This window comes from Ascidiella aspersa, chromosome 7, assembly GCF_963924565.1.
Source record: "Ascidiella aspersa chromosome 7, kaAscAspe10.2, whole genome shotgun sequence".
NCBI lineage: Eukaryota > Metazoa > Chordata > Ascidiacea > Phlebobranchia > Ascidiidae > Ascidiella > Ascidiella aspersa.
Window position 1 is genome coordinate 31,053,786 of NC_139453.1, and position 14,443 is coordinate 31,068,228.

At 37.1% G+C, this 14,443-nt stretch overlaps 1 protein-coding gene across 1 annotated transcript; it reads left to right on the forward strand.

Annotated features, from left to right (window-relative positions):
* Positions 1–1,247: 1,247 nt before the first annotated feature.
* On the forward strand, positions 1,248–13,502 carry LOC146138959 (four and a half LIM domains protein 5-like). Its single transcript, XM_083393638.1, has 6 exons — positions 1,248–1,599; positions 3,154–3,243; positions 6,569–6,743; positions 7,129–7,298; positions 8,865–9,051; positions 11,550–13,502. Exons 1-6 carry the CDS (start codon positions 1,513–1,515, stop codon positions 11,702–11,704), a joined length of 864 nt encoding a protein of 287 aa, XP_083249764.1. The 5' UTR covers positions 1,248–1,512; the 3' UTR covers positions 11,705–13,502.
* The last annotated feature ends 941 nt before the right edge of the window (positions 13,503–14,443 follow it).

The following is a 14,443-nucleotide window of genomic DNA, read 5'->3' on the forward strand; positions in this document are numbered from 1 at the left end:
CATTTTTATCACCTTTTTGTGTCGTTTTATTTTGCGTGTAGTTGAGCGTGGTATTGTTACATTCCATTATGAAGGCATCCTACATAGGTAGCAGAAACGTCAGGAAAAATATATAAGTACCTAAAGAGCTTCTTTTAGTATACTATGCCTGGTAGCAACAGCATATTTATAATGCTAAATTTCGCGATATCTTAAATCTTACTATAGGTCGCTAGTTTAAAATGCGTAACTTCAATAGAAACAACAACAGCCGTTTAGCGCGGTTAAAAGTTTAAAAGTTTGTAAAGTTGATAGAGTTGACAAAGTAGGCGATATTATAAACATAACTCCATCACAATAACGTCACCTCGATTGAAGTTAAGCCTGGGTTCATTAAGGGGCGAAACCGTTAGAACTTCGTCATTAAAACTGTATAGGAGTTATAAGTAAGGAGAAATGACGCGATGAGTAACCAACTGACCACAACTGAACCTCACTGAAGTAAATATAAACACACTGGAAATAGTTTGTAATATACGCCGGGGAATTCTAAATGGAGTTCCCTGTTTGTGCGTCTTACATAGAGCAAAGATTTATTTGTATGCTAGCGGGGTTTGTGGTATTCTAATATTTAAGCGCTTGTGATAAATCGAAAGTTTATTTAATCATGGCACGAAAGTGCAGCAATGTTAAAGATTAAAGTAAGTTTTTAATTTTAGTTTATTTAATCAACGCGCTCGTATCCAACTGAACTAACTAAATGCGTTTAGTGTTTGTTTTTAGTACTTTTAGAAATAGGTCATAGGAGTTATTTATCCCGAAGAGAAAATATTGTAACTTTTCAAAGTTTTTAGTTCGATTTTTTGATATTACATCGGCGCTCAAACCATTTATAGCCTGTGTATGTTAAACAAAAGTACTATACGGCCGACCCTTCTTACGTTTCTACGCTGGGCATGTATGTGTGACTGTGTGTACTTGTATGTGCGTGTGCTTGTGTGTGTGTGTGTGTGTGTGTGTGTGTGTGTGTGTGTGTGTGTGTGTGTGTGTGTGTGTGTGTGTGTGTGTGTGTGTGTGTGTGTGTGTGTGTGTGTGTGTGTGTGTGTGTGTGTGTGTGTGTGTGTGTGCGTGCGTGACTAATGTTTATTAGTAGCTCAGAATACCCTCCCACCGCGAAATTAGCCGCATTAAACCTCACTTCCCCAGTAGTTTGACAACAAACCTTTAAAATGACCAACTTTCTACCCAACGTATTTTCCTTTTGTTTCACAGAGAATTATTTCACCTGTAACCTTCCGTTTTGCAGCTGCATTTAATTTAAAGTTTGCAAAACCTCTGCAAAACATTTGCTGCAATCAGCCAGTTCGTCACGTGACCTTCAATTGATCAGCAGCAGATAATTCCGGAACAGATTTAGACTGTGACGTAACAGACCCAGTTGGTAGCTGAGGGTCTAAGACAGCAGAAGTCTCACTTGAGTTAGAACTTCATCGAAAGCTGAACTCACTTCAACAAACAAGAATTTCGAGAAAGATGAGCGTTAAACTGGAAAGATCTGCAAGTGTTCCTTGCTGCAGCAAATGCCTGGAGTCCTTGATGGGAAAGCAATATCTCATGAAGGTACGAGAATCTTTCAATTTGGTAGATAGAAAGTAACGCAAAAAAGTCTACAAATATCGCATAACGCAACGCACATTATTTGGGTTAGGGTGTTGGTTAGTGTTTGGGTGTGGGTGGGTCAAGTATTTTTATATTTATTATTAATAATAATACTTGACCCACCCAAACCCAAACACTAACCGACGCCCTAACTCAAACAATATGCGTTGTGCGGTATTTGTAGACGCTTTTTACGCTCATTTCTACTAAATCGATGCAGCGCCGAATCCACTTCTAGCTCGTATATTTTGTTTCGTTTGCGAAATGCTCGCTTGCTTTACACAAGAGTGTTGTGATGAAGGATAAACACTTCTTGTCGAAGTGCTGCACCTTTACTACCACATTTTCGGTTGTGGGGTTTATTTTGCAAACATTATTTAGGTCAGGGTGCGAGATAGCGTTTGGGTTTGGGTGGGTCAAGTATTGCTATTTACTGAAGTGCGTACCAATAGTCTGTTTTAAGAATATGTCGATTTACAATACCACATTTAAGAAACAAAACTTAGTAACAACCTCCCGAAAGGACCTTAAGCATTTGCCGTTTACTAACCCGCCCCCTAAACCCCAAAATGCACAGATTTGCTCGCAGCATTTTGAATCTCGTACCAGGTTGAAATATTTGGGTTAAACTAAAATCTTAAGACTGATATTGCAAAGACAAACTCCAGGTGCGCATGTGTGAAGTCAGAGGGATTTACATTGGGTAGAAAAACGATTTATTTCAGTTGAGGGCAAAGTAGCTAATTCCGACATAAACGTCACTTTGTTAGTTGAACGTCATTCGCACAGGCGAACGCACCCAACCATAACCTCCCCGCATCCCCACTGTGTTATCAAACGCCACACGTTCTAGTTTTAGTTGAAGGGATTTGTAACCAAACCCGGTAATGACAACGTTTCATCTCACCACTAAACCTACACCTGATAAACACTAATGGCATATTCGTGTCTACAAGTTATAACCAATGTTTAAAATGTAGCAAAGTGAAGTCCCATATAGGTGGCCTTTTAAGGGGGTATAAGTTATTATCAGCGACGTATTTATAGGGGGAGAATAACCCCCTGCTATTAATATTTCTCCATAAACGCAATGGAAATAATCAAAGAGCTTTTTGGTTGCATGCAAATAGGTGAAGTAGTAGACCTTCAGGTTTTTTTTTTTAATCAAAATAATGGACAAACTTCATCGTGAAAGTGAAACCTTACAGCCTTAAGTATTTTTTTTTAATTAGTTTTCAAATGTCAAATCTTTCATGACAAAAACGATACAAATATTTAGGTAACCTTCCAAAGAAAATAAGCATAATCCATATTAAATATAATTCAAACAAGAAAATTGTTGTCTTTTTGGATAATGACGATTTCTAATTTTTAAGTTTCATCTACACTGCTTTGTATATTAAAATGTGCGAAAAAACACACCAGAAAGAAACACAAAATTCGATATTGATTTGTATGATAAAAATAACGTCCTTTTGGTGGTACATTTTTGTAATTGTGAAATTCTTGTTCCAGGATTCGAGCAAGTTCTGTGTGGGATGTTACGAAAGCATGTACTGCAACTCATGCAACAAATGCCAGCAGATCATATCGACTGAGAGCAGGGTAAGAATGACCTTAACTGCTTGTACAGATCTTGTCAGTCTTGTACTAACCCTTATCACCTTCAATACTTGCAAGCCGGGAAAGTTTATCCAGTTTGTGGCTATATTTGGCGGGATGTAAAGTTTAATGTTACATTTAGGAACTCTGCAAGTTATGATGCCGATTTCTTTTTAAATTATGTGTTATTTAGGTAAACTATGAACTGATATGTAATGCAGCTTAAAAATGAATTGCAAAGTCCAATAAATCGACATCATCTTGATTAAGACGTTTCGATACGAGCTTCTATCATCTTTCGTTTAATGTATGAATTTTGTTGTTTGAAAATTGTAAGCGTTAAACGTGTCCTGGTTTAGACTTCATATCTGTTTGCTGGTAAAATAGAAAAATGATTGAGAAACACTGATGTATCCGAAGCTATACAACCTACTTTTGTGATGTTTAGACGCGAACGAATTATAAAACCTCTGCCTAAATACCTCTTATTATTCTTGTCTTTTTTGTGTAAACTTGGCAATAAACATGAAAGTTGGCTCAGATATTATGCAAGGTACAGAAGAAACAGAACGTGTAGACTTTGTGTACCAACTATATACACGTTGTTTAATCTATTACGATTTTCTTAAGACCCTTGAAAACATTTTCGGCGAATGCAACATATGACAAGTTGCTCGCTTTTTTATATCTTAGTAAACCTAAAATACCCTAAATCTTATTTTGATGTCAGGTTATTTCGCCAGTAGCGAGTTCATACAAACCTTATGTTGTGAGCTAATAGATTCCCTAGAAACGATTTGCATACAGATACATCACAACCCTTAAGCAAACCTTGTAGTTTAAGCACGCGAATGTATTTGGTTGCAGGAAGATGCATTAGAGTGCTTCCCAATTACGCGGCTCCCAAATTAGATTAGATCCTGGATGCGGCAGCAATGACATTTGGCTCGGTTGCTCGCCAATTTAGCTGCTTAATGCTGGCTTCAATTCCCGGGAAAGCTTTTTCCGATCTGCTATAACTGACCTTGTTCAAGTTTCTTGTCAACCTTGTCCCTGTGTTTACTGATATGGACGCGTAATTGCTGTTTGGAAATTGTCTTGAGGTTTTGGCATCCGAAAAGATAAATTGAGCCACTATAACTTATTTCCATGTAAAGGCATTTCTTTTATTTGGTTCTTTAAAAAGGGTATTCATAACATTTTAGACGTAGGTAGTAGGGACATCAAAGCTCATAGGCCTATAGAAGTAGATCTTAAAATGAATAAAGATTTATTTGAAAAGTTCAAAATTCTACCTACTTCTGTATGAGCTTTGATATTTATTCAACGTCTCACTACAACCTGGAACTACTATGCTCCAAAGCATTATTAATCTTGGTGTTCTAAAATTGATTTAAATTAGGGGCCCGAAAATGAAGCTAAGAAAAAACATGTGACTTTGCGGTTTTCGTTAAAGTGATGCTTTTTGATATTGATCCACAATAATATAAAGCTAAAATGAGACTTGCTCGTTGTACCTCACTATAGTATGTTTCTGGAACGAACGTCAGCCGTAAAGAATTTATAAGACCTTAAAGCAACTCATATTGAGAATAAGTCCTTTTCTACATTTAAACACCACCTCAGTAGGGTTAAGCTTGCCAGAATACTTTGCACTCTGTAGTTACTTGTCACGTTTAGCGATGATGTTATTACCGCGCTGGCAAATCATACCTTTGCAAGTCTTGATGCGGGCTGCTGAATTATATGTGTTAAGCACAAGGCTTGCTGGACCCCGTGTATGTATATAGTGTAACAGTGGTTGTTAGAAAATACCTGTCAGTTAACTGGCTTATTAACGATCCAACTAACATCAGAAACATTTTAAAATACACAAAACCAGTGGTCTTGAGGTGTTTTAATGCAGCAAAACTGTTTTTTTATCAAAATTAAACGGTCTTTCAAAATTCCACCTACTTCAGAAGTGTGTAACTACAGCAAATATTAGACGTTAGTCCTACGATGAAATAGTTGTGGTCTCTTAACCTTTCTTATCGAATACCAAAGCCCAAACCCATAAAACTGTAGAAAACAACCAGGAACCTGCATAGGACACATCACAAAAATATTAAAAACATTATCGATAGCGTTATGCACGAAAAGTTCTTTTTGCCAAATGCTTGTTTTAAAACTTCCGTGGGAGACAAAATTTATTTTTATGGTAGAGATAACAGCAAGCTCTTTTGGTTTTCACAATTTAGTTTTGAAATTAGCTGCACAATATTCCAGGGACGTTCAATTAAAGTGTTTTCAACATTTGAATTGTCTTAGCTCTCTATAGACGGACTTAACAAGCGTTCCACTAATGAAACGTTCCATAACTACATTACGTTTAGCAAATATAACCCACATTGAACCCACTGCCTGTAATGCATCTGTGATTAGGTTAAAATCGTAACGACTCAGTAATTAATTAAAGTCCCTGAGGTGAAAGTTTAAAAGGAAATGTTTCCACGGTGACCCTGTACAAGTTCGTTTATCACGTGTTGCACCACCCGCATTATTTTAGTGAAGTTTATTTTAGTGAACTTTCTCTTGCTTGGTGCAGTTTTAATTACCGTGGGCGAGTACATCCTACTATAAAATAAATTATGGTTGCAAACCATGTTGAGATAAAATATGTTTTTTCCTAAAGCGTGCATCAATTTTTTATAATAGTTGATCAATTTCTATGAACTCGGTTCTTTTTGGCCGATATTTTACCATAAAAATTTTATATAATTTTGCCTTAAAAATAAATAAGTTTCTTATTTTTTTCATTCGCGAATTTGTGGGTAATTCCCATTAGGGCCCGATACTTGACATTAAACCCCGATACCGATATTTTGGACAAAAAGTATCGTAATCCGATACCGAATGACGTCATTACTACGGAAGTTGATAAAATTAAAACGTTCTTAAAAACAATAATAGTTAAATTGAAACGTTTAAAGCAATTTTTTAGGTTATTAAGCTAAGATTTGATTTAAGCGTGAAGACGTTTAGTACCTCCAGTTGTTAACCTAATATTTAAAAAAATACCTTTTAGCTTGTAATTCCATGTTTGATCGAAATCAAGGCCGAAATTCCTTATTTCAATTTGGTATAGGACGATGTCCGATACTACCACTTGGTATCGGCTCCTGTCCGATAATATCGGACGCCACTATTCATAAGGTGAACTACAAGTCTATAAAGGTAAAAGTCGTGTTTTCCAACGAGCTTTATTCCATTGTTCCACAATTAATAATTACGTCCTCCAAATAAACACTTGCATGATTTGCTAATTAGATTTTATCCTCGGCCGTAGGATATCTCATACAAGGACTTCCACTTCCACGACCGGTGCTTCAGTTGCAACGGATGTGATCGATGCTTGACCGACAAGAAGTTCATCTTCAGAGACAAGAAGTTTATTTGCGAGAAATGCTACGAGGAGAGATTCCTTCCAAAGTGCTCAGCGTGCAAGAAGACTTTTAAAGCTGGTGGGTTGGCAAGTTTTTAGAGATGTTGTTTCTTTACGAGATGTGTTTTTGTTAATTAAAACGCAGTTATCCACCTAAAAGGCCAAAATAATATTTGCTAGTTTAACAGCCTCACCGGTGACGTCACATAAAAACATTGTCGCCTGTTCTTCATGACGTAATCCTATTAAATTCTTGTAATTGACGTCACGGGTTATTTTGGTTTGTTCTTACCAAGGTGTTTTTGTTTGATCAAAACGCAGTTATCCACAAAAAATGCCTAAAGAATATACGCTAAAAATACTATTTTTATAATAATCTACAGTTCGTTACAATTTCAAAAACGCCATTTGTTAGCCACTTAATACCAACCGCAGTTTACCATTAGTTCTGTTCTTATGTCCAGGTTCGAAGCGAATGGAATACGAGGGAAAAAGTTACCACGAGAAGTGTTTCTGCTGCACTTCATGTGACCTTCCAATCGGGAAGAAAAGCTTTGTGAAGAAAACTGACGGCTACTACTGCCAAGACTGCTTCGAGTCTAGGCTCGCGAACAAGTGCGCCAAGTGCAGCAAGGTGACCTTGACAAATTTATCACGTTTGTCTTCTAATTTATCAGGGATGCGGTTTCTAAGGCTAAATATGAACAAGATTTATTTGACTAAAGGTTACATTGTTTCGGCGTTTTAAATAAACAATTTGCATTGGTGACGTCACAATCGCTAACGATGGGTAGTGGAACGTTTATTTAGGAATAATACTATTTAGGAATAAACATTTGACCTTTGATTATGTCTTGATTAGCGCTATTTACTATCACGTTAAAAGTATTTAAAGTTTAATTGACACGATTGCGCCATCTTTAAGGGGTTGTTTTTTTACATTTTTGGGCTGATTTAAATCAAGGGTACAATTAATTATTTTAGGTTTGGTTCTTCGTTGTACTTTGAATTTTAGCGCATTGGATTCAGCCTACAATAATATCTGGCTGGGACTTATATTTCTAAGCTTAGCCGATAGACTGATCACGCAATGACATTCTACTTTGGCAAATTGTCTTCAGTGACAGAAAATATAGGAGTTTTATCACAATTTTTATCGTAATCGTTGGTCAAAAAGCAGTTTCAGAAGGACTAGATCACAGTTGTCCAACACATGTGTGTGTGTCTTTAATTTTTTATTACAATTTAAAAGACTCAAACGCATAAAGCCTATTGTTAGTGAACAATGCATTCGCTGTGATGCAATAAAGCAAACGACTCGCTGCAATACGTGACGTCATTCAGCTGTCTCTCGCGTCACGTGACCACCTAAATGTCACACCGCGTTCACCCCGGGGTCACGTAGAGGTTAAACGACCGATGCGGCGTTCTGATTGGTTGAGCCGTTTGCGCGGTTAATGTCGTTTCGGGTTTGTTTTTCTGATTGTTGCGAAACAAAGCGGAAACAAACGATCGTTATTGTGACGCGAGAAGCTTCTGGGTCACGTTTTTAAGCAGAACTTAAAGTGCACAAAATGTTTGAAATAAATTAAACGTGACAAACAATAGGCTAAGTAAGGTTGTGGGGCCGGTATTTCAACAAACGCATAAACTAACGTTAAATCACACACGGTTTAAGTTTAAAAGTCAGTCCATTTGTCACTTCGTGCTCTAGAAAAGAACTGTTTGCTATAATAATTCAATTTAAGGCTTTGCCATCTGGTATATAGGTAATTTCATGTTCAGCAACATACATGTCTCCCCAAGCGATAAACGAAGGGATATCGTACAATTGCCGATATAATACGGCCTAGGATCGGACGTTTATCGATGCTAGGATCTCGCATCGGTAAAATACTAGAATCTGGTATGGGTAGGTTCCAGTTCGAATAATTTCTAAAATGGCGTTGCTGTCCTAGCATTGCACACTACTACTCTATTATCGGTTCCGATCCGATATATCGGACACCACTAACACAACCCATGTCCCCCCAGGCGATAAAAACAAAGGGATATCGTACAATTGACGATATAATACGGCCTAGGATCGGACGTTTATCGATACTAGGATCTCGCATCGGTAAAATACTAGGATCTGGTATCAGTAAGTTCCAGTTCGATGTTTAACGGACACTCCTAATATAACCATGTCTCCCCCCAGGCGATAAAGAACGAGGGGGTATCTTACAAGGGCGCCACCTACCACTCTACTTGTTTCGTTTGCTCGGGATGCGAGAAGAACATCTCAGGGGAGCAGTTCATTACACACGATGAGGAGCCTTACTGCGTCAACTGCCACAAAAACAAGTTCTCAAAGAAGTGCTTCAAATGCGGGGAGCCTATCTCAGGTAAAGAATCGACTGTTTGATAAAATTAGACCTATATCTTGAGTGGTGGTAGTATTAGATTCAATTTTCAAAGTTTTGCATAATTTTAGTGAATTTTTGGGATTTTTTTTGTTTTAATTACGTTGTTAGCCGGGTAAATAACTCCAGGAGGTGCTTTTTGACCAGGTCGCTATTTTACACTTTAGGGACCCATTAGGGATTATGAGTCGTTTTGAACTACTGAGTGTTTTAAATGCGGGGAGCCTTTCTCAGGTAAAGAATCGACTGATAAATTTGATAAGGCCTATGTCTGGTTGCTCCAACCCAGCAGTTTTTGAACTTATTTACCTACAAAAAGCAGATTGTATTTTCTCGTATTTGCGCCAAACAACGCTTTTATTTGGCAAATGCCGAGGCAACAGAAAGCTTACAAATTCATGGAGCATAATGGCTGGAGGTTTTAGTCAGATGTAGTAAGAATATTGAGGCCCATACAAAGTAGAATTTTCAACATGTTTAATGTCGACATTCACAAAAAGCTGCTTAATTCCTTATACAGGATTTGACATTCATTCTACGTCTAACTACAACTTCCAGGCACTAACTTAAGGTTTTTTCGAAACTTTAAAAATGCAACAACTTACTTCTGTATGGGCTTTAATACTTTTACTACGTTTAACAAAATTACTTCCGTGCAAAACCGCAAAGGAATCGCTCATAACAACTAATCTATGTGATATAAGCTGCTTGGGTATGCAGCACACACAAATCCAATATGGGCGATTGCGTAATTACTCCAACATGACGTAAGCTCACCCCCATATACAGCAGTGACGTAATAGTTTGATGGTTAGGGGGGCGGGTTACCCAGGGGGGTCATGTTGTTGCCCTAACATGCCTTTGCCGCGTGTCATTGGTTCTGTGGTGAACTCAATCAATGTCATGGTAATTTAATTTAGCCTCAGGAACCGCGGGACATTTGTAGGTGGTTGTTTTTAACATCCTTCATTGATTGGTGACACTCTGGCACAAAGTGACGTTGTAAGGTTTAAGGTGGGTTATCCGTCACAATAACTCGCCATCTGTTGTCCCTGTTGGACACTTATTGGTGTTTTATGTCTGAACTGTATCGGTACAATAACATATTTCTATTAGATAAATTAAAAATGAGGGCTTTTTGCGTAAAACTCAGGTTTTGGTTTACTAAAGAGGTCAGTTTTGCAAAAACAAGCATTCCACCAAGGACCAAGGTGCATTGATATGAATAATGAATTTAAAGTGTTCGACCTGTTTGATTTACTGCGTTCAGCCAAGTTGATTAATAAGGCTTTAAAACTACGGCAGACGGTTGTGGTTAAACTACTTTTTAACCGTCTAACGGCTTTAACTTTTTTAATGTTACTCGTTAGTTGAGCTGCAAACAAAGACGATGCTTGTTTAAAACAGAAAAAATATATATTTTGCTCGTTAAATACTAAAACTGCAAAAATTTATGTTGTTTAGTTTGATTGTTTTATTCAAATATATTTTCTATATTAAAATTTATTTGGTCGCCATTTCATCTTTAATTTCAAGAAGTCCCGCCATTTGCAAATCAAGCTTGAACATAATGTCACTTTTCTATTCGCAAATGAAGTCCCGTCATTTTATAAAACGAGTTTCACGATATTTGAAAATACCGCGAGCCACAGACTGAATTTATTCAGTAAAGTTTTTCACTTTAGCTTAATTCTGAACCACAGACTGAATGTTAAGTGAAGAGGCGTCTTCCTTCCAGCGGTTTGCAGCTGGCGTCCTCGATAATTATCGTTCCAAATATATCGGACGCGTCTCATCACCGCCTAAATCAATTACAACCCCCCGAGACCCCCCGAGACCCCCCGAGAACCAACTATTGCGTCATAATGTCGCGACACACTTACAAGATCCAGCGACATGTAAAACGCGAATCGCGATCAAGCGGAGTGATCTTAACATTTGACCTTGAGAGTGAAGGTCGTGACCTTAAAACGCTCGTGATGACGTAGGTAGTGTTGTAGTGATGCCAAGCTGTGATTGGTCGAGGGTTTGCGGGTTGTGATGTCATGTTGTTGGTCGTTGTGACTATTTAAACTAAACGAATCAATCACAAAAAATCACCGAGTTGTTTTTGTATGCTGGACCTTAAGTCAAATACTTAAAGGGCAGAAGACCAAAGATGTTTCTCTTGTAATACATCATAAACTTAAAATAATACACAAAAGATAAGCTTCTACCAATATTTAACGTTATGTGTTGGTTTTAGTTTTAATGTAGTTTTCTCTTTTACTTTTAATTGGTAGTTGTCTGCTTGAATTTGTTTGGAGACTGATGATGTACTGGTTGGTATTGGAATATATTCCTCGTAAAATACTGACTTTGGTTGAGACAGGATCGTCTAAAAAATACCCTTAAATCTTATTTTAAAATAAATATTTATTTTTAAATAATAAAATCGTAGCAACTTCTCAAATTAAACACGATTTTCTCTGCATTTTTAGGCATCAAGGAAACAAAGATGATAGCATTCGAGGACTTGAGTTGGCACATCGAGTGTTTCTGTTGCCACGAGTGCGGGGTTGCTCTTGAGGGGGAGGGGTTCGCACTACAAGATGAAGACACGTATTGCGAGGAATGCGTCGCTCGCATACCTTAAGTAGCTGACACCTACACCCGACTGTGAATATGTATCGGTTAAAATTCTTTCGTTTTTAAAGTAAATTAAATTATTTAGCTTTTGTTGTAGAAATAGAAATCAAAATTTCGCGTCAGTTTTTTACTTACATTTTTTAATTTTCGAGAAAAAAAACGATTATTTTATCAAACTATTGAGCGTTTTCTGTTTTCGGAATTTTAGCTCCAAATAATTTGTACATATTCTTTGCATTACATCACTGCTTATGACGTCACACGGCGCATGCGCAGTTTAAGAAGCATTTGTACGATTATGTTTTTTTCGCAAAGTTTTATTTAAAACAAAAATCTTTGGAAAACAGTTGAACCCATCAGCTACCGTGGTTACCACTGGTAATGATCACCGTTAATCGGTATAATGCTCTTTTCTGTGACGTAATAATAAGGTTAACGCTTTTTGGCAGTTTGTTAAACGCATGGATTGCACAGTATTGTGTTGGGTGTGTTACCTTTGCGTTTTTGTAGAAATTGTTGTGTTTGCAGTTGTCACTAAATGTATTCTGAATCATAAATATGAAGAACTTTTATAAGTAAATTGGCTAAAATAACAACTTTTTTGTTCTACCTATTCATAGACCGATCAATAAATGCTTAACATATTCGACGTAGTGGGAATATCGGAAATACGTCAGCATCTTTTGAAAATAAATAGATATTCAAAACGTTCAAAATGCTACCAACTTCTGTATTGGCTCCGATATTCCTATTACGTCTAACGAAAACATCCAACTACTATCCTTCAAAGAAAAACATTTTGTTATAAATCTTGGAAAAACTGCGAAGTACAAACTCAGTAGCTGCTGTGTATCCTAACTTAACGACGACGCTGTTCTAAGGCGGAATACTTGCTATAAAAATCTGCACGCAAATACCAGAGGTCATGGATTCGAATCCTAGCTACAATGTAGTGCTTTTTTGCCGAGTTATTACGTTCAGTGGTTATTTGCTTGGTTTACAAAAATACGATGTTTTTATATAGCGTTATTACTAAATTTGAAAATTATTTCTCCAGTAACACATCACTGCTTGTAGTTTAAGTTGGTGTCGTTTGCTAACTTTTAAACCAGTGTTTCTCAACCCATGGGTCGCGACCCAAAACTGTAAGGCCGTTTTATTTGGTTGTGTCGCCGATTGCAGTGGTTTTATGAGGTTAGCCTTATTGAAATTGGTTCTGAGCAAGATTTTTCCAAAATTGTGAAAAAAAAATTACAGAAGCCATACGACTTGGCTCATATTAACCAAATCCGAACTTAGTAATGCTAATCTTATGATTGGTTCTCTAACTAAAACTTCATTGAGTTGCATTAGGTCCCAAAGCTGCAAATCTTTTCTAACACTGGGTCGTCGCAAAAATGTGCTGAGAAACACTGCTTTAAACCTGTGGGACCTTTATTCGGCGAAGTTCAACACATCTTTTGATTTTTTGCTTTCTGCTTGTTTTTCGTTGCACGAAGATTATGTTTACAGTTTCAATTGCAACTGTACAGTACTTGTAAATCATTGCCTTTAAGTAGCAGCATAATCTATTTAAATCTTCCTGTATTCGAAGCAAAAAGTGTTCCGTTTCTTCCATGAAATGTAAATAAACGTTAACACGGATGCTGTGAATCTTACAAGAGTCGTAGAAATAAAGTTTTAAATTATAACCCTCAATCAAGCGGTTCTCTAAGTGGGGTTATGCACCCCCAAAGGGCTCTGGCTTAATTTTTGTTGCAGTGATGTTTTTGTAGTGAAAGAGTAAAAACATTTTTATTCGTGAAGTGCTTCTGGTGAGTTTTGTTGACAAAATTGTGTTTCACAAAATTTCAAAACCACTGAAACTAAGCTGACCATCCATTCAGAATCAAGTGATAAACGCGCAACATTTTTGCATTTAAGTAGAATTGGGCAAAAATTAGTCACGCGAATTACCACTGAACATCATTAACTCTTAAATACAACCTAAACGTAAGAGTCGCATAAAACTAGTTGAAGAGTAGAGGTTTGGCCAACCCTGGACCAACCTCTAAAACAGCGGTTCTCAACCAGTGGGCCATGGCTTTCTGGTGGGCCAAGGCTCACTGGTGGGCCATGGGAACATTTGCGGTGGGCCAGAGACCAATTTAAAAAAGCTAGATTTACTGAAGAATATTAGTTTCATTTATGTCACTATACTTTATTTAACAGGAATAATGGCAAAGGGAGGAATTGAGCAGGAATGTAAATTTATTGTTCAGCAGCTAGTATCTCATTAATGCACGGTTCAATAAATGATCTGTTTTGAAATATGTTCTGCTGTGTTTTGTTCTAAACCTTTTTTTTTTTCATAACTATTGGGCCACAGAATTTTTTTGCAACGTAAATGGGCCACGAAAGAAAAATCACCGTTGTTATAATGACTAGCAGTTAACTTTAAATCGAACCTTTAAACAGTGATTTTTCAACCGGGTATATTGTGGTTTCATATTTTTGTTGACAAACATTCTTAGCTAGAAAACTTAAAGTTGTAGACCTCAGGCGACCGACTTGCATAAAACCTCCCCATTTGAACCTATGCCAGTGGTTCTCAACCTTAATTCTTTCGTGACCCATTTACGTTGCAAAAAATTCTGTGGCCCAATAATTTTTTATGAAAGAAAAAACTGTAAAATAGGTTTAGAACAAAACACAGCAGAACATATTTCAAAATAGAATGTTTATTCAACCGTGCATTAGTGAGATA